General features: G+C 55.1%; 1 protein-coding gene across 1 annotated transcript in view; it reads right to left on the bottom strand.

Moving 5' to 3' along the window:
- The window catches only part of RUNX3 (RUNX family transcription factor 3), a 60,486-nt gene that overhangs the window by 24,805 nt on the left and 17,696 nt on the right, over positions 1–17,985 (bottom strand). Inside the window, exons 2-4 of the mRNA XM_055705654.1 lie at positions 15,677–15,921; positions 14,511–14,667; positions 9,649–9,753 (exon numbers count right to left, since the gene is read on the bottom strand). Coding sequence (XP_055561629.1) covers positions 9,649–9,753; positions 14,511–14,667; positions 15,677–15,921 — 507 coding nt within the window. The remainder of the gene's footprint in view (positions 1–9,648; positions 9,754–14,510; positions 14,668–15,676; positions 15,922–17,985) is intronic.

The following is a 17,985-nucleotide window of genomic DNA, read 5'->3' as shown; positions in this document are numbered from 1 at the left end:
GGATATTTATCCACCCACCCCTAGAGCCCCAATTCCCCCTCGTCTTGTCTTTGCAGGACTGGACCCCGAAGGGGTTAACTGGATAGCAGTGCCTATAAGAAATTAGAGGAGGAGGTAGTTTAACATAATTGCTTTCGATGCATGTATCAACAGCGTCCGAACTGCCTCTGCAAGAAAACAATGCCCTGGACGTCTCGGCAGATACCAAAGGGTGCAAATTTCCCCGCTGGGATCAAAACACATTAGCGATGGGAATACAAACAGAGAAACCCTCCTTCGCAGCAAGTACCGATTTGCAAGGGCTCCTGCACCAACGCAGAGCCCCGAGCCTCGCGCCGGCACCTCCTCATCACTCCCCACCCTGGGCCAGCTGCTGCCCCACCACTTCTGGGCCTCCTCCGTGCTCGTGCTCCGGGAGATGCGGGTTCAACCCTGTCCTCTGCCTCCTGCCCAGCCGCTCACTGCCAGGGCCCTGGTTCACAGGGTGTTACGGAGGTTTTTCAGGGATCTGGCAGATGGGGGATGAGAGCAGGCAGCGCACCGTGCCCCCCTCAAGCTGCCTGGTGGGGTGCGCAGTGGTGGCACCGATGCCATGCCACCCGCCCAGCCCGCTCACGTTTGCTTTTCATTTGTCTCCATCCAAAATGCAAACGGGACAGGGAAAGGTGAGATGGAGCTGAACAGTCCCCGTGCAGGAGGGACGGAGCGGCCAGGGCTCGTGGGCACCGTCCATGCAAGTGCCCCATCCCAGGCGCCAACAACCCTAATGGCAGCTGAAGGGATAACACAAAAACCAGTGATAAAATTAAAATATTACAATCCCTTGCATTCTCACTGAGAATTTCCTGTGCCTGCCTGGTTTCAGCACACCCCCAAAAAGCCTACGGCCCATCCAGAGCCCGTTGCTCTTCCAGGTAGGGCCCCCCACAGGGCTGGAACAATGTGGGGAGAAGCAGAGACCCACAGGCTCCATCTGGCAAAACTAAAGGCTGGAGCATGGCTGGGATTAGCCTGGTATCCCCACGGATATCACGCCTGGGCCACGGTGGGGAAGCACCATGGCAGGTGGCCCACCAGCCCCCAGGAGCGATGCCGAAGCCCCCAGGCAGTCGTACGGAGCCCCCCGGGTTTCTTCAAACACCCACCTCAGATGGCTGCAGCACATCCAGGGCAGAGAGTTCACGAGGAAGTGAGAAAGTGTCGCTCAGGATTTCCTCCTCTTCCTCCCCAGGGAAGAGGACTGGTCTCCAGAGGTGGGAAATCAGCGTATTTTAAGCACCGCATTTTAAATTAGAACAAATTATAGTAATTTTACATCGACAAATAACTGTCCAGGAAGTGGTGAGGACATTTATTTATTTAAATGATCTTGTTGGTTTGATTGATTTAGCTGTCTTTTTTTTCCTTTTTTTTTCCCCCCTCATATTTTTCCTTTTTCGTCACCATTTCCCCCCCCTCCTCTTTTATTTTTACTAATTCCCGGACAAACTGGGAAATGTCTGTGTATTTATATCTAGCTAAGGACAAGCAGGGGAATAAAACAAAAGACCCTAATAATACCCAAAACTATCACCCCACGGGAGCACTTCAGCACTGAGCCTGCTTTTAATTACAGAAACATCTCAAGTTCAAGTTTTATGTATCCCCACAAGGAAGCCTTTTTGCCAAGATAAAGATCTGAAGTCGTACAATACTGGCACAACGCAGCCCCCGTCCTGGGTCTCTATTTGAGCTTCTGAGAAGCACAAGACCCTCTAATAATTTATTCTCCCTTCTCCAAGCACTTGCCAAAGCCGTATCAAATCTCTGAGGGTAAAAGGCGCAGCAAAAACAGGATGTCACTGCCCTAGGCACACCGCAGACTGGGGGGGGTCTCAAAATTGCCTGTAGGACCACGGCAGCAGGGGATCATTTTGCCCTTGCTCCTCTTTGGCTCCCATCCCATAATCCCACCCACCTGCCCCACTCCCTGTTCTTCGTCCTCAGCTATTTTAGACTGTCCTTCACTGACTCGCACCTGCGGCTGCTGCTTGGTAGATCCTGATTTCCCCGTGTCCCTGGAATGGGAGAGCTACAGATTTTACTTTATTTCTCCAGATTCATGAAGCTGGCATCTTGGAAAGCCACGATGCATTGCCCCACACCTTCCCACACCCCACCGAGCTCTTCCAGGTCCCTGTCTCCTCTCAGAGTTGTTTCAAATCATAACAAAACTGTAAGACAGCCTTTTTTAGCCCCCTCCTCCCCTGCCCTGCGGAGGAAGCACGGTGTGGATTTACACAAACCTACAAGATTTACGCAGGTCCACGCAACAAAGCATCCTGAGACGGGTCGGACAAAACCCCCACCAGGCTGCGGGGGCAACCGACAGCTTTGCCGTGGGGTTCCTGGCATCGGCTCTGCTCCTCCCTGAGAGCGGCTCGGTCTTTACCAAAAGTGCCGCAATTTCCCCTCCGTGAAGCACAACGGCAGGGCCAGGATGGGAACTAATGGATCAGTCACTTTCCTCAAAGGTAACAGGCATGTTTCTGCTCCATCTTTCTTTCCCCCCCCCCTCAAAACGGTGCAAACGAGAGAAGCCCTAAAGAGATGCTCTCAGTTACAAGCAATTACCAAGGAGGCACAAATCTCCCCAGAATCCATCAGTGCTTTTAAAGACATTGCAACCCCAAAGTGAGCAAGGAAATAACCACTGCTGCAATATATTAAACACATCATTTTATACTTTTGATGGCATTTAAGCCATGAAGGCATGAAAATACGATACTGCTAAAGGAATCGAGTTTGCTGTATCCCAGGAAAAACAAACAGGAGCACAGAAGTCCATGCCACGGGGAAGCCCCCACCTCTGAAACCCCCCAAATCTGAACGCTGCCACAGTGAGAGGGGCCGACTCTGCTCTTCAGCCTCCCCCAGCCACAGCACAGCCTCTGCTCTGGGCAAGCTGCCTTCGCCTCCAAATAAACACCCCTGCCACGCTTGGGGGCTGCGGAGCAGAGCGGAGCTGGTTTGGGGGTCGAGCCCGGTGCCGAGATGGTGTTGAGGAGTGACCGCTGACTGCGTGGATCAGTTCCACATGAGCTGACCAATTCCACACGTTTTGACCAATTCCACATGTGCAACTGTCCCGATTAAAGCATTGAAGTGTCCCAGCACATCCCACGGCAAATGCAAAACCCAGGTGCTTGGCCCCACATCTGCAGATTAAATTTGGCAGGATGGGAGGCTCAAACTAGGGCAGCATCATCTTACAGGGGATGCCTGGTGATTTCTGTTTGTCAGCAGCGTACTGGGGTCTCTGCAGAGCTTATTCTGATGAAATATTTCACTAGGGGTGAAATATTGCACCTCTTTTCCCTTCCCTAAGTAAAACGGGGTTTCAGTTTTTGCTGTTTCTGGTAGTAAATCTCAGACTCATCTACAGCCACGAGGGATGGGGAAAGCAGCGGGGGACCACTTGCCTTGCTAGCACGGTCCTGCGCACCATTTTTCTCTCTAGCCTCAAACTGGAGCATCCACTAGGAGTAAAAGGGTGAAAAAAAACCAAAACACCAAACCCACCGCACAGACTCCTCTGAGCTCAAGAAAAATGAATTCAGATACACCTTAAATAAATTTTAAAAAAAAAAAAAAAGTGAGAGAGGCTTTTCAGGGTGGTTGGCAGATGCACCTGGATGCGGGGAGCTGGGGCCAGCGAGGCGCTGGGCGTGGGATGAGAACAGAGATGGAGGCAGTGAGATAGGGGTGTGTGGGCAGCGGTGCCGAGGTGTGTCCGGGCTGGCGGGTCCGACACAGGACCGGGTGGTTCAGGGTGCTGCTTTTATCAGCACGGCCTCGAGATGGATAGAGAAGCCACAGCAAGGTATGTGTCATCCCCAGTAAGTGCTGATACTACGCTTTCTCCTCCCTGATTGCCACCTGGGCAGTGCAAGCGCTGCTGGAAGAAATGCCGTTGCAGCAGGTGCCCCAGCTCTGGGTGCCCCCTCCTCCCGCAGCCACCCCAGGACGCTGCTGTTGAGTGACAAAGCTATCTTCAGGCTGGATTTACAGACAGGATTTTCCCCTGTACAGTCAATCTTTCTTCCAGGTTTGGGGTTTTTTTTTTGGTTTTGTTTTTGTTTTTTTTACCCCATACTTGAAGCCAAGACCCCCAATGCATAAGGCGCTCAAGGGCAGCCAGCACCCAAGCCAAAGCCTCGCACCCACTGCCTGCCAGCACCCTGGGGACACAGATATCACTAACACCTTGCACAGGCACCGACAAGGGAGTTTCCACCCTTTGCAAATCCCAAACTCTTAATTTCCCAGCCGAGAGCATGGGGCCAGGCTGCAGCTCAGGCTGATGTCACATGCAGGGGTCAGGTGGGGAGGGAAACCCTCACCCAGCTGAGGCTCTCAAAAATATGAAAGCAAAAAGCAGCGGTTCTTGGAAACGACTCAGAGCCGTGGGAGGTGAGAAGCCTTTCTACCCGCTGGCTACGTGCCGCGCGAGGTGGCAGTGGGTGCTCAGGGCCACGCTGGGAGCAGTGGCCGCTGGAGTGTCCCCTGTGGGGTGGCACCACTCCTGGCATGGCCCCATTGCTCCCTCCCCAGGGACATGGAGGGCAGGAAACCTACTGGGGAGGGAAGAGCGGCACGGAGGGGATTTGTGCCTGTGCAGGATGGGGACCCACCAGAAAAACCCTGCAGGGACAACACGGTGGGAGAAGGGGATACAAAATGCTCTTGCCTGGCTGGTGGTAGCCCAGCCACAAGCCCCCTCCATCCTGCTGCCCGAGCCAGCAGATGCTGCAGGGTGGGGACACACCGCTGGTCCTGTCACACCAAGCGAGGACACGACTGAAAGCACTGAATCTGGGACACACACCTGAAACAAGCAGGGCAGGAAGAGACCAAAAACCAGCACCGCCACAAGCATTCGCGCTGCTGCTGTGGCCAAGTGGGCAACAAGGGGGGGATACACAGGGACCCTGCTGCCCCATGCTCTTCAGACAGGGAAACCCAGGCTACAGCCCTCCCTTCCTCACACCTGTTTCATCATTCAGGACAGGACAGGAGAAAATTAAACCGCAACGTAAGAGCGGGGAGGTCCGTGGTGCCAGGCAAGGGCTGCAGCACCCAGTGCCTCGCTCCAGCATCCCGCTCCCTCCTCCACTCGCCTTCTTTGCTGGCCAGGGGAAGAAAACCAGCTCTGTTCACCCAAACTTCGGCAGCACTGAACCTCAGAAAGCAATTTTAAACTCAACGTGGTCCAAGCCCTCACCGTGTAAGCAGAAAAGACTCTGCATATCCTAGCGCTGCTGCCTTGCACCCCTTCCCACCACACCGGCATCGGCACACAGGGCTCTGTGCATGCTCGCAGCCAGAGGGATGGGTTTAGCCCAAACGAGCGTGGCTGAGTATAGATGTGCTTCCCCACAAGGGTTATGGTGAGTGATCAAGTCCTCCTGCTCTGCCCTTCCTCCTCAACACAGCGGCCAGGACAGCAGGGATGGGATAGAAATCAGAAACAAGGGGTTAAGGGAAGAAGAGATTTCGGAAGGAGGGAGAGAGGTTAAGGAAGATGGAATGGCAGCAAAAAAAAAAAAAAAAAAAAAAAAAAAAAAAAGAGTCAAGGATGGGGGGAAAGGCATTTAAAGAGAAGAAAAAAAAATTAAGAGAAAGAGACTTTGCACAAGAGTTCCCAGGAGATGGGCAGAAAGGGGCTGGTGCTGCAAAGGGGAGCCGGGAGGAGGAGAGCAGAAGTGACAGCAGAGAGAAGGCGAGAGCAGTGGGAAGGGAAGGGAAAGGGAAGGCAGCCAGCAGGTGGGTGTGATGGGGGAGGCCCTGGAGATGCTCCCATTTACCCAGGAACAGACTAAACATCCCTGTATAGCTTCCAGCTATTCATTTTTCCATGTTCTGCTTCTTGTGGATTATTTTGCAAGCAGCTGTGGATGCGAGAGGGCTTTGCACCAGGGCTGCAGCTCGGCTGAGTTGGGTTCTTGCTAAATAAAGAACTGCAGAGAAAGGGAAAAAAAAAAGAAGGAAATTCCACAGGAAGTTCAAATATTTTATTACTTCCTGTTTGTACAAAGTATGTCAACACTTGGCACCCGCTGCGCTATTTGTTTAGAGCTAAGGTGCCAACTTGACAGAATGTCCTTTTTCTCTCCAGATCTAACCCAGAAAGAGCTCGAGCATGCAAAAAAAAAAAAAAATTATATCTGGGAGGGAGCAGGACTCTGGGAGGGAGCTGCTTGATGGCTTGGGGATGCTCAGGGACTGTGGCAGCGCAGCCGAGAGCGGCTTGGCCAAAGCCACCACTTTATCAGCCCTGGCACTGCTCCTCGCTTGGCTGTGGGTCCTTCAAAGGAATGTGCTTGGGGGTCCTCAGCACCATGGTCCAGCTCTCCTGGTCCCCCCCCCCCCGGCTTCATCCCCCAGCCCCACAAGGGGCTCTGGTTGTTCTCCGCTTCCCTGCGATTTCTTCCCCATCTCAACTCAATTTAAACTCCTCAGAAGTTTTTCTGGGTGCAGCTTTAGTTAAAAGACTTGCTCAAGGGCTGAGATGAAGCGATGGGACAGGGGTGGAAGATGAATGGGATGCTCAGAGGTGGGGCGTGGAGCCCAGCCGCCTTTCTGGCCCAAAAACCCCACAAGAACGTTTGCTGGAGGAATTTCACTGCATCTGAGAAGACGATGCCCAGGGCTTTCCCAGGATACCAAGACAAATGGCCAATTCTTTCCACATTAAGGGTGCTTCTCTGCCCACTCACGCCAGCCCCACATCCAGCCTCCAGTCCCAGCCAGCACTGATCCTGCTCAACAGGAGCCAACACACACTGTGTCCCACTCATTTGAGCACTACAGCCGAGAAGGGTGAAAAAAACCACATATATTTCTATGCACACACATATACATGCAGCTATATACACACATACGTATGCGTTTACATACGTATATGCTTAAAAGTGTATACAATATATATATACACACACATAAAAATTGCAATTCTTCCTGGCAGCTCTCGCCTCTCAAAGCCAAGCAGGGGATGGCAGCGCGAGCCATGGTGTTTGGCCAAAGGTGGTTATTACTGGTTATTACTGGGCTCTGTCGGCTCCCATTGCTGGCGAGCCTGGTGGATGCCGGCGCACCAAGGGGTGCTATGCCGGAGAGCCACCCAGTGGCAGGATAACCAGGAAAACCACGGTGGTTTTCCATGAAGGAGCCCAGGTCATCTTGCAGCCGGTATTTCCACACCAAGGGTTTCTGCAGAGGACTGCAGAGAGGGAAGGGCAAAGGGCATTATGTAATTATATGTTTTAAAATTTCATGTTCATTAGAAAACGCAAACCAAACTGTGGCACAAAAAAAAAAAAAAAAAAAAAGACTGTTTTAAATTATTTTTTTTTTTCATCCGGTGCAAGACACTGCATTTTCATCAATCACATAGTCAAGCCCCAGGGACAAACTAGGAGTCAAAATATGACCTTCACTGCCAACAAGTCTATGATCATCTGAAAAAATACAAAAAGCCCCACAACTTGGGTCTAAACTCCTTCAATCAGCAATTTATGGGCTGTAGGGATGGGGGAAGAGATCAACCTTTGGTGTCCACACAAGCTAAGGGCATAAGCAGCAACTAACCACCACACAGTCCTCCTCAAGGTGCCTACAACCCCAGCACAAACATTTTGAGGTCCACAAATCAGAGAAAAAAAAAAAAAAAAAGAAAAAGAAAGCAGTAAACTGCTGACCTTGCAGGCCAGGACGGCATCCCAGGGAGGGCATCCCTCAGGCACACCGAGGCAGAGCCAGGGCAAGCTGCTCCATCCTCCAGTTTTGCTTAATTATGCCAAACAGAGGCATGGCCCCAACCCAAAGAGCACAGGGCGAGCATGCCCACGGCTCAGCCCCCCAGCTCCCCGTCTGGCTGGGAAGCCGTCGCCTCTGTATCAGAAAATGTAAATGAAAGATCGGGAGCGATCAGCCGAGCTGTTGAAATTCAGGAGGAGCAGGTATGATTCAGCAGGGGTTTGGCGAGCACTGGCTATTGGTGAAGTCAGAGCAAACCAAACGCTCAGAGTAGCGACTATCTTACCTTGTATTATTATTTATGTATTCCTGATTATTATTATTATTAGAAAGGCGATCTGATGCAGCAGATAAAGGGCTGAGCCAAGAGTCAGGAGACCTGGTTTCTATTCCTGACCTGGGAGAGTTGTGAAACTCCCTGCCCAACCCTTCCCTGCTTTCCCCTCCCAGCCCCAGGCTGAGCCCATTCCTGGTGGCTGCAGCACCCACCACGACCCACGTTTGCTTGTTGCCACAGCCCCACAACAGGGACCTGCCTTGTGTTTCTGGCTTAAAAGAAAAACCAACAGCACAGCATCGCCTGGATTCCAGCTTTGCAAATCCAGCCCGGTGGCTCGACAGGCTCCCGTAAAGCTTTTCACGCTCCAAAATAAAAATCAAGGGGGAAGAAAAATCCAACAAACCCTGAAGCAAATAAAACTCCCTCACCGAGGTAACAGCCTCCACCTGGCCTGACATCAAGGGGCACCGATGGCCCAACGACAGCATCAACAGAAAATATTTTCTAAAGCATATTTAGAAGGATCAAACAGTTTCCCTTCAATTTGGGCACTGACAGCTTTACACGCAAAGGGAACAAACTCTGCTTTATAGTCCCCAGGGTGGTGCTGAGTGAGCAGGAAGGCAAAGTGGGAGCAAGAAGCTGGAGACTGAGGCCCTGGGGACAAGGCCCCACCACACAGGAGGTTCCACAGAGCAAATCCTACTCGTGGCAAAAGGAAAACTCCCCCACTGATGCCACCGGAGCCTTTCCTTGCACTCCTTGGATCACGGGCGATGCCAAGGTGAGCTCCAACCAGCCCGATGCCAAAAACCAACCCAGCGAGGGCGATTCACAGCCACCTTCACCAAGAGCCACCCTCAACCAGGAGGCACCGTCCTGCACCCAGGAGCACCTACTCGATCAAAACAGAAAGACATTTCTGCGGTTTACTCGTCTCTTTGGTTTTCTCAAGCAGCGCAGCCCCCGGCCGCGGGCACTGCCGGTCAGAGCCTTTGACAACCCAAAAACGAAACCACCGCTAACCAAAAGGGGAAGGTGCTCTCCTGGGCCCGTGCGGACAGACAGGCAAATACAAGCACAGGACGAAGGAAACCTGCAAACATTTTTAGCTTAAGAATCAGCAAACCAGCCTCCAAAGCCAGGCACAGCACCTCTGGCTTTGCATCCTCGCCAGCGATGCCCTGCACGCCACCAGGTGCAAGCTCTTTGTATTTTTGCTGTTGAAGCCTGAAGCGTTTTCCCTACATCCCACATCCCACCCGTTTATAGCGGACTGGACCTATAAAACCATCCCTCCACGATGGGATACGGAGTGCAACAAGAGCAGGCAGCAGGCAGGGACCCACGCCGTGCTCTGCCATGCATAGAAAATAAAAGGAGCCAAGTCACACGGGCTCTCTCGGCCACGCCAATGCCAGCTCGTTAGCCCTGCACGCTGCAAACGATGCCTGCCCTGCCTGGCTTTGCCTGGCTGCAGGGGCAACCTGCATCCTTTGGCCACAGAGAGCTCAGCCCCCCACACGCCCCCTTCGCTGCTCAGCGGCTGCCAAATAAAACACATCACTTACTTCGTGGCTCCCGGGGTCCGTCTACGGTCACTTTAATGGCTCGGTGATAGGTAGCGACTTGGGTGGGGTTGGTGAAGACGGTGATCGTCAGGGTAAAGCTTTTTCCTAAGGAGGGCGAAGCGGGGAAAAAAATAAAAACACACATCAACGAGAGAAATGAGGGTATTCATGTGGGTTCAGCCCTTGTGGGAGAGAAAGGCTCCTGCTGGAGCAAGCTCAGACACAAATATCCACATCCACCGAACTCCAACACACACATCATTTAATTTTATGAGACATTATTGCCGAGACACAAAGCTCGGCCGGCTCCCGCTGGGGTTCAGCTGGCTGCAGCAGAGACAGGCTTGGACCCAGTTCAGAGCGGGAGCCAAGACCTTCCTGGATGGAAAAGTCACTTGTGTCCCCAGTCCCCCCTGCCCTGTCCCCATATCGACCCCTCCACCCACAGCAGCTTCCTGGTGCTTTCCCGGATGCTTCCCCTTTTCCCATGGGAATCCGACACACAATGCTGGATGCGGGACCCCCTCTGCAGGGGACTGATTTGGGTCCTGGCACCCATGGGATGGTCCTGCAGGAGCAAGCTGGTGAGATGGCATTGGTCTGCAGGTGATGGGTGCTGGCATCAGCAGGGGAATCCTGGTGGCTTTGGTCCTGTGGCTGCACCCACCCCGGGGACGTTTGGTGGGGAGCTGCGCCGCGGTCACATGGGCACCCACAACCCATGTATGGGGGCCAGAAATTGGAAACAACAAAACCAGAATAGAGCCAGCCAGCTTTGGCCACCAAAGTGGCCACCAGAGAGGTGGTCCCGCTGGCTGCGGGGACCATACCCTGCTCCCAGCCCTGACGAGAGAGCAGGAACCCACTGCTGGGAAAGAGTTCAGATGCCATCGCGGGGGCTTTTGGAGATGCTTTTGAAGCACCGAGCTTGTAATCTTTTTTTTTTTTTAAATAAAAAAAAAATAAGAAAAAATGGTAGAGCAGCTAAAGGCTCTTGGGAGCCCAGTTTTGCAAGAACACAACAGTGACCCCTTGCCTCAGCAGAACAAGTTTCCACCCGCAGCCCGAACACAGTTTTGGCACTGGAGGGTGTTATCACACCTGCACCCTGGTACCACCCTGCTCTCCTCTCCCAGCACCCACCCCGACCCCAAACCCATTCACCTCCTGCGGCCTCAGCACCCCCACCCCAGACCCTCTGCCCTCTCCTTGCCCATCATCGGCTGCCATCGCCTGCTCGATGCCTCTGCTCTCCCGCAGCCTCCAAGGTTCAGGAATCCCTTGGTAAAGGTAAAGGGTAAAGGGGGAAGGTTGCAAACGCCAGGGAGCAAACCACTCTAACCAGCCCCCCAAGAGCAACCACTGTGGGATTTCAAAGGTATCGAGTATTTCAGAGGTATAAACCCCAGAAGGAATACGGCTGGAAATGCCCGTGCAATAGCCCTCAACTCCTCCAGCCTTTATTTCACAAATATATGCAGGAAGAAACCACCTCCTTTCCCTTTTCCCTAAAGGGATTAGGGGTTTTCAGATCCTGACCATCACCTATCTACAGAGTTGGACCTGAGAATACCCATAGCAAAACAAAATCGTATTTATACAGCTAGAAGGAAAAAAAGAATACACATAAAAATGAAATTATCTCCGCTGGAGAACATCCTGCAATTATCCCAGGTGGGAGAGTCGTGGGGAAGGGAGCAAAACAGCAAAAATCTGGCTTTAAAGGAGAGAGCAAGCATCAATCCCTCCCTAGCCTCAGCATTTAAACCAGGACTAAACAGCGCACAAACCTTCAGCTCATTTTTCTGCACAAAAAGGACTTTTCCTTTTTTAACCTTCCCAAATACAATTTTAATCCCCACTGTCACGCTGACAACCTGCACGGAAGAGCCGTGCTGCCACAGCCTGCGGAGCACGAAGGCTCCCAGGCGCCTGCACGGCCACATAAAACCCAACCAACACGAAGTATTTGTTGGCAAAACGTTTGCAGAACCAGAGCACAGGGATGAGGATTATTAGGAGCAATTATTTAGGAAATTCCGCGGGAGGAGAGGCAAGGGAAGGAGCCCCTTTGCATGCGAGGGAGCAGGCAGCGTGCAGGCAAGCCCAGCGTGAGACACAGAACACGGAGCCCAGCAGCTCTGTGCCCGGCTCCCCTACTTGCTGCTGCATCTGATTTTTTTTTTTCTTTTTTTAAATAATTTTTTCATCCTCCACGTGAAATAATTTCCCTGCATTTCTGTTCCCCACCCCTGCACGCTGCAGACAGGAATCCCTCTCCAGGGAGGACAGCCGCTCCGTGGAGCCAGCCAGGCCGTTTCTGTGTCTCTGAACAGCTCTCAAAAAAATCCTCCCACGAATCGAAAATGACAATTATTACTTAGCATCATTTTTACTCATTTCCCGCCTTCTCGGGAAGCTGGGCTGAAGTTACTCATTCCCACCCTGCCCCGGCCGCAGTTCGCTGGCTGCGTGGGGCTGGATCCCAGCTCCTGGGTGGGTTTGGGAGGACGCGCGACTCTGGGGGATGCTCCGGGGGGGTGGTGGTGGGGGAGTGTGTGAGGTTATTCCAGCTGGGAGAGCAGGTGGTGGGGTGCAGCAGCATCACAGCACCCCGCTGGCCTTGGCTTTCATTTTACACAGTACAATGAGCAGAAAAGGGGGGTTAATTTTTTTTTTTTTTTTTTTTTTTTTTTTTTTTTTTGTGAAGCCAGGGGGAAACTGGTCCTTCTTCCCTCCCTTTGTCTTCCACATGGAGATGGTAATTTTAGGGGTGGGGGGTAGGGCGTAAGGACTTGTTCTTCCCAGCTCACAGTGCCGGGGAACAATCCCAGACACGTTACTACTAAAAAATACCCAAATCTGAACTATTTCAAGTCCTGTTTTCAAAACGAGAGCCTCTCTGCTTCCAATTTTCCAGGGCTCCTGCAGCTCAGGCACACGTACGGGCTGCTCACGGCGGGCAGACCGCATGTGTTTACAGATGCACACGTCCACACATCGGATTTACACAAACATTTCTACGCAGACACACAGAGCTCTGCTCCACCAAAACATTTTGCAACGAAGCCACATTTCTGCCAGAATAAATTCAACCAGCACCAGGCTTTCAGAGATTAAACCAAACAGGGGAAAGCAAGTGTGACACCCAGAATAAAAATTCAATAAAAACGATTTTTCACACTAAATCGGTTTGAAAGAGCCCGTTCTGGGCCAGCACGGCCGTACGCGGGGAGCTAAGCACACGCTTCACGCTGCGAGAAAACCCCACTGCGCCGCCTTCACGCCAGCCCCAGGGAGCCCTGACAAGGTTATGCCTTCGCAAATATTACACAGCCTCATTCCACAAGAATATGTATATAGAGATATAAAAAAAAAATATTCAACTCAGCACTTGAGTTACGCTCCCCACGCCAAAGCCTGTTAGCGGCAGCGGAGGTTTTCCACTGCTGTAATGAGTATTTGCCCGGACTCTGCCGGAGGAAGGAGACTCTTCACCCAAGTGCTTTCCAAAACTGTAAACTACTGTTAATTCAGAGCTTGGAAATGCAAAGGAATTAAGTTAATAATGAATTCAAGAATCAAGCTGAGATTGGGTTGCATTCAGTTTGGAAATTTGTGTAAGGAGGATGAAAAAAAAAAAAAAAAACCCCAACCCAACACACACACACAGAAAGAAAAGAGTCTAAGAGAATAATTGATTACAGAAATGAAAGCTTAATTCATAAAAGAAAAACATTTTCCATCCATCAACCTGCAACCAGTTAAGTGCAGAGTTTTAAAGAAACTGCAACATGGAGAAGGAGCCAACAGGAAAAAGGAAATGTATGAAAGAATGTAAACTATTCAAGTTTCATAAAGAGGAACAAGTAAACAGTTATTACATGCAAATAATTCCTAACATCACTGCTTTTAATTAATGCAGAGAAGTCAAAATATATCTGACATTGTGCGTGTATGTTCGAAGCCGTTGAGAAAATGCTGCCACATGGTCACTGAAATACAGTATTCTTATTTTGGTTTAAATGAACAATTAAGTGCTTCGAGCTGCAGCGTTTATAAGGCTGATGAAACGCTGAAATTCTATCGATACTCATTGAAATTCAGGTCTGCGAGGGACCAGTCAGGAGGGAAGGGCACCCCGACACCCATTGGCGTTCAGCATTTTGGGGATTTATTTCCCTCTCCCCCGATGGCACAGCCCGACCCCCTTGACGGTTTGTTTTGAAAAACCCAGCAGTGTGACCCGTTCAAAGCTGGATGACAGAGCCAACCTCTACAGCCCCAAAGCTCCGTTTCTGTCCCACTTCTCCATGCAACAAGCGTGGAGAAAACGAGTGAAACTGCCCTGCGCCCGCATCTCCCGACCGACCGAGCCTCTCCGCACCCTGCCCACGGCATGCCCCTCATGCCAAGCACCAGGCTATTATTTTACTTGAAAAATAGTGAAAATCAAATTTTAAAAAATTAGAAAACAATCAAAACCCACCGAGCTGCCCAGGTGGGTTATTGCCCCTGAGCACATTCACCTGCGGAGGGGACACACCGAGCACACACCGCCTCCTTTTATCTCGCTGAGGAGAGAAATTCGGCAGAATTTGAGTTTGGGCTGCCTCGCCCCACCGCCGAGGTTTTATTAATAAGGGGGTTTTAAGTTTTTTTTTCCCCCGCACCACGGCAGCAGACGAAGCGCCGCTCCCGCATCCCTCCCGCATCCCGCGCGGTTCCTCCCTACACAAGCCCAATCCGCAACAACGAAACCACCAGCCGTTAAAATAAAACAAAACAAAACTCAATATTGGTTTTCTTTTCTAAAAAGGCAAATAATAAAAAAAAGCAACCATTTCCTGGCCGGTACCTACCCCTGCCGCTTCTCCCAACAAATCTGAGGTCGTTAAATCTTGCTACTTGGTTTTTCATCACGGCGGAGGCGTTGCGGAGCTCTGCCGAGTAATTTTCATCGTTCCCTGCCATCACCGTGACCACGGTCCCATCGGGCACATCTCCGAGGGCTACGACCTAGGGCAGGACGAAAGGATTTTAGGCTAAAATTAACTGCGGGCAGAACTAACCTGCCCTACGGTGTGCGTGTCTCCCCCCCAGCCCCGTCTAAATCCTTCCCCTCAAAAACCAAAGCAAAACCAAAAGCAAGCCGAACCCCCGAGGAAGGCTGAAAACTCGGAGGGGAACGGGGAAAATGAGTTAAAAAAGGGGTTAAAGGGAGAGAGGGGCTTCCGCGGGGGAGGGCGGGGGGGTCAGGCCGCGTTCGGCCCCGCTGGGGGTGTTTGTGCTTTTATTTTTGTTTGATTTTTTGGGGAAAAAGCGCTGCCAAGCGCGGAGCTGCGCGCCCAGCCCGGCCGCGGCGGGGAGCGCGGAACCCGCGGGTGAGGGGGTGGGAAAGCCCTCACCCCCCACCCCCACCCCCCGGCCCGGGGAGCAGCCCCGAGCCCCCGGCACCAGGACCCGGTGGGCAACCCCCACCTCCGCAGCCCTGCCGGGCTTCCCGGGCCCCCGCTGCCGGCCTGCCCGGCTCCCCCCACCGCTGGGTTTCGGCTTCGCTCCCCCCAGCCCCGCTGCCCCCAGCCCAGCCCCGGCAGCGCCCGGCCCGGGGGCGCCCCGTCGGGTCACGCCGTCCCGCGGGAGCGGAGCCGGGGAGCCCGTGCAGCGCAGCCCGGTGCCGACGCTTCAGCTCTTCGCTTTCTTTTTTTTTGCAGATTAGATCTGCCTTCCCTGCCTCTCTCCCTCTCCCAGAAAGGTAATTAACCTCCACTCTCATTAAACTTCAAAGTTGCCTGAGAGCTCCTAACTGTACGGAATATCTAAGATGCTGTGACCGCGGGGCAATGCGGAGACGATTAAAAATAATAAACCGAGCTCCCTTGAAGGTGATGTCAGGAGCGAGCTGAAGCGAAAGGGGTGGAGGGAAAGAGGCGAGTGGGTCGGGGCAGAGGGCAAGCACAGAGCCGGTCCCTGCGAGCCACCGGGGCCACCCGCCCGGCAGCAACTCGCCCCGGAGCTCCCGGCTTACCTTGAAGGCGACGGGCAGAGTCTTGTTGCACCTCCAGTGGGACGGCAGCACCGAGCACAAGAAGTTGGGGCTGTCGGTGCGCACCAGCTCGCCGGCGTGGTCGGCCAGTACATCCACGACGGAGCGGACCTCGGGGCGGGCCCGGGCTCCCGGGGCGGGCGCCCCCAGCGCCCCGCTGTTCTCGCCCATCTTACCGCAGGGGAAGGCCGTGGAGGGGGGTGTGAAGCGCCTGCTGGTGCTCGGGTCTACGGGAATACGCATCACAACGGCGGGCGTCAGGGAGCCGCCGCGGCCGGGGGGGACGAGGAGGGACCCGGCGGGGCCCGGTGCCCACCGCTCGGCAGCGGCGCGGCTCGGTGGGGGGGCGCGGCGGGGGCAGCGGCGGCCGGGCCCCGCGCTGCCTCGCTCCGTCCCGGCAGATCGCCGTCCTCGGCGGGGCGGCTCGGGGAAAGCGGGGCGGGGTGTCCGCTCCCGCCCGGCTCCGGGCTTCGCTCCCGGTGGTTTCGCTGCGGTCCCGTCCGCCCCGCCCGGGGAAAGGCGGCGCGGAGCCCCGGCAGAGCCACGTCGCGGCCGGGCGCCCTCGGCTGCTAGCGGGTCCCCTCCTCCGGGCGGCCCCGAAACCAGCTCCCAAGTGTCAGCCGCGCCGCCCGGTACCGTATTTACTGCCGGCCCCGGGGGGGCGGGCCGCGCCCTGACGGACGGGGCGCCGCGCCAATGGAGGGGCCGCGGGGGGCCTTCTCCCCGCCCACCACCCTGCTCCTGAGGGGCGAAGGGGCGGGGAAATGCGGGGAGGGGCGTGGTCTCCTCGAAAAGGGCGTGACCAAAGGGACCCACGCCCTCCCCCTGAGCTGGACCGGCGGGGCGGGCGCACGTCGGGGCCCCGGTGGCTTCTAGCCGCCGCCGCCGCCGGAGGGCTGTGGGGCGCGATGGGGCCGGTTTGGGGCCGAGGCCGAGAGCGGCCGGGGAGGCAGCGCGGCCCCACCGCCTCCCCGCCGCGGAGCGCTCCCGCTGCCGCCTCCCGCGGGGGCTCGACCGTGGCGGGACGGAGCGTGGGGGGAGCGGGGGCCGTTGGGGCAGGCGCTGGGGACCATCGGCACACGCGTGCCCGACGGAGGGGGAGGGGGGGCGGCAGGCCCCACGGCCTGCGCTGAAAACCGCTGCTCCCCAGCTTGCCCCCCCCTAAAAAAACCCCAACCGTCTCCATCCCCGGCCGTCCCGGGGCGCCCGCAGCGCCCAGCGCCTCCGGCAGCTCCACCGGGGCTGCGGCTGCGGGCAGGGCCGGCGGCCTCGGCCGGAATCGTTGGCGAGAAAATTCGTGGCGAAGCCACCGGTTCTGCGGGAAGAGAACGAAAGCGGCGGTTCGCTCCGCTCCGCGGCTGCCCGCGGAGCCCCGGCCGCGGCACCGCCGAACCAAGGGGCGGGCGGGGGCAGAATCGGGGGGGCGAGGCGGGGGCAGAGCCGGGGGGGCCCCGCTGCCCGGTTGCTCCCGGCGGGGCTGAGCTCCGCCCGCCCCTGCCGTTCAGCGACCGGGACGGCCCCGTCTGAGCGGAGCCGGCCGGGCTGCAGCGTTCCCGGCTGCGCGGTGTGAAACGCAGTTTTCCTTAAGACAAGCAAAAAAACCCCCAAAACCCTAAAACCAAACCCCAAACCCCAAAACCCCAACAGCAAAAATATCCCCCTTTTTCCTGAATTCCCTCCACAAACTAATGAAGCATTTTCCTCCGCAAGCCGCAGTGCCCGGAGGGGCCAGCCCGGCCCGTGCTCCGCGTCCCGCTGCTCGCCAGACCCCGAAAAAACTCGGTTTTGTTAAAAAAAAAAAAAAAAAAAAGGTAGATATCTCTATATATTATTATTATTTTTACCCAAGAGGAGGGGAGATTCTCTGGCTGCGCCCCCCCCGGGAAAGCAGCCGGGCCCCCGCGGAGCCGCGCCGGGCGAGGCGGCTCCGTCGAGCCGGTGCCGGGGGCAGCGCCGCGCGCAGGCGGCCCCGAGGGGGCGGGGGCCGCGGCCGCCAGCCCCGCACGTCGGGCGGCCCCCGCGGTTACCGGCGCTGGATCCTGCCCTTTTTAGGTGAAAGCGGCCACGGGTATGGTTCTATTTTTCGCCCCCCTTTCAGCAGCGGGACGGGGGCACACAAAACCCAGAGCCTCGGGCGGGGAGAACCGACCCATGGTCCCACGGCGGGTTTTGCCGCCGGTTCGGCACGTTCCCATCCCGGTGTGTCCCCCCACCCCGCGCCGGTGTCCCCCTCCCCCCGAGGGAGGGGACGGGGAGCAGCACCGCACATGCGCGGCGAGGGTGTAGTGCGG

The sequence above is a fragment of the Falco cherrug genome, chromosome 3, assembly GCF_023634085.1.
Source record: "Falco cherrug isolate bFalChe1 chromosome 3, bFalChe1.pri, whole genome shotgun sequence".
Lineage (NCBI taxonomy): Eukaryota > Metazoa > Chordata > Aves > Falconiformes > Falconidae > Falco > Falco cherrug.
This window is presented reverse-complemented; position numbering and strand designations above follow the sequence as displayed.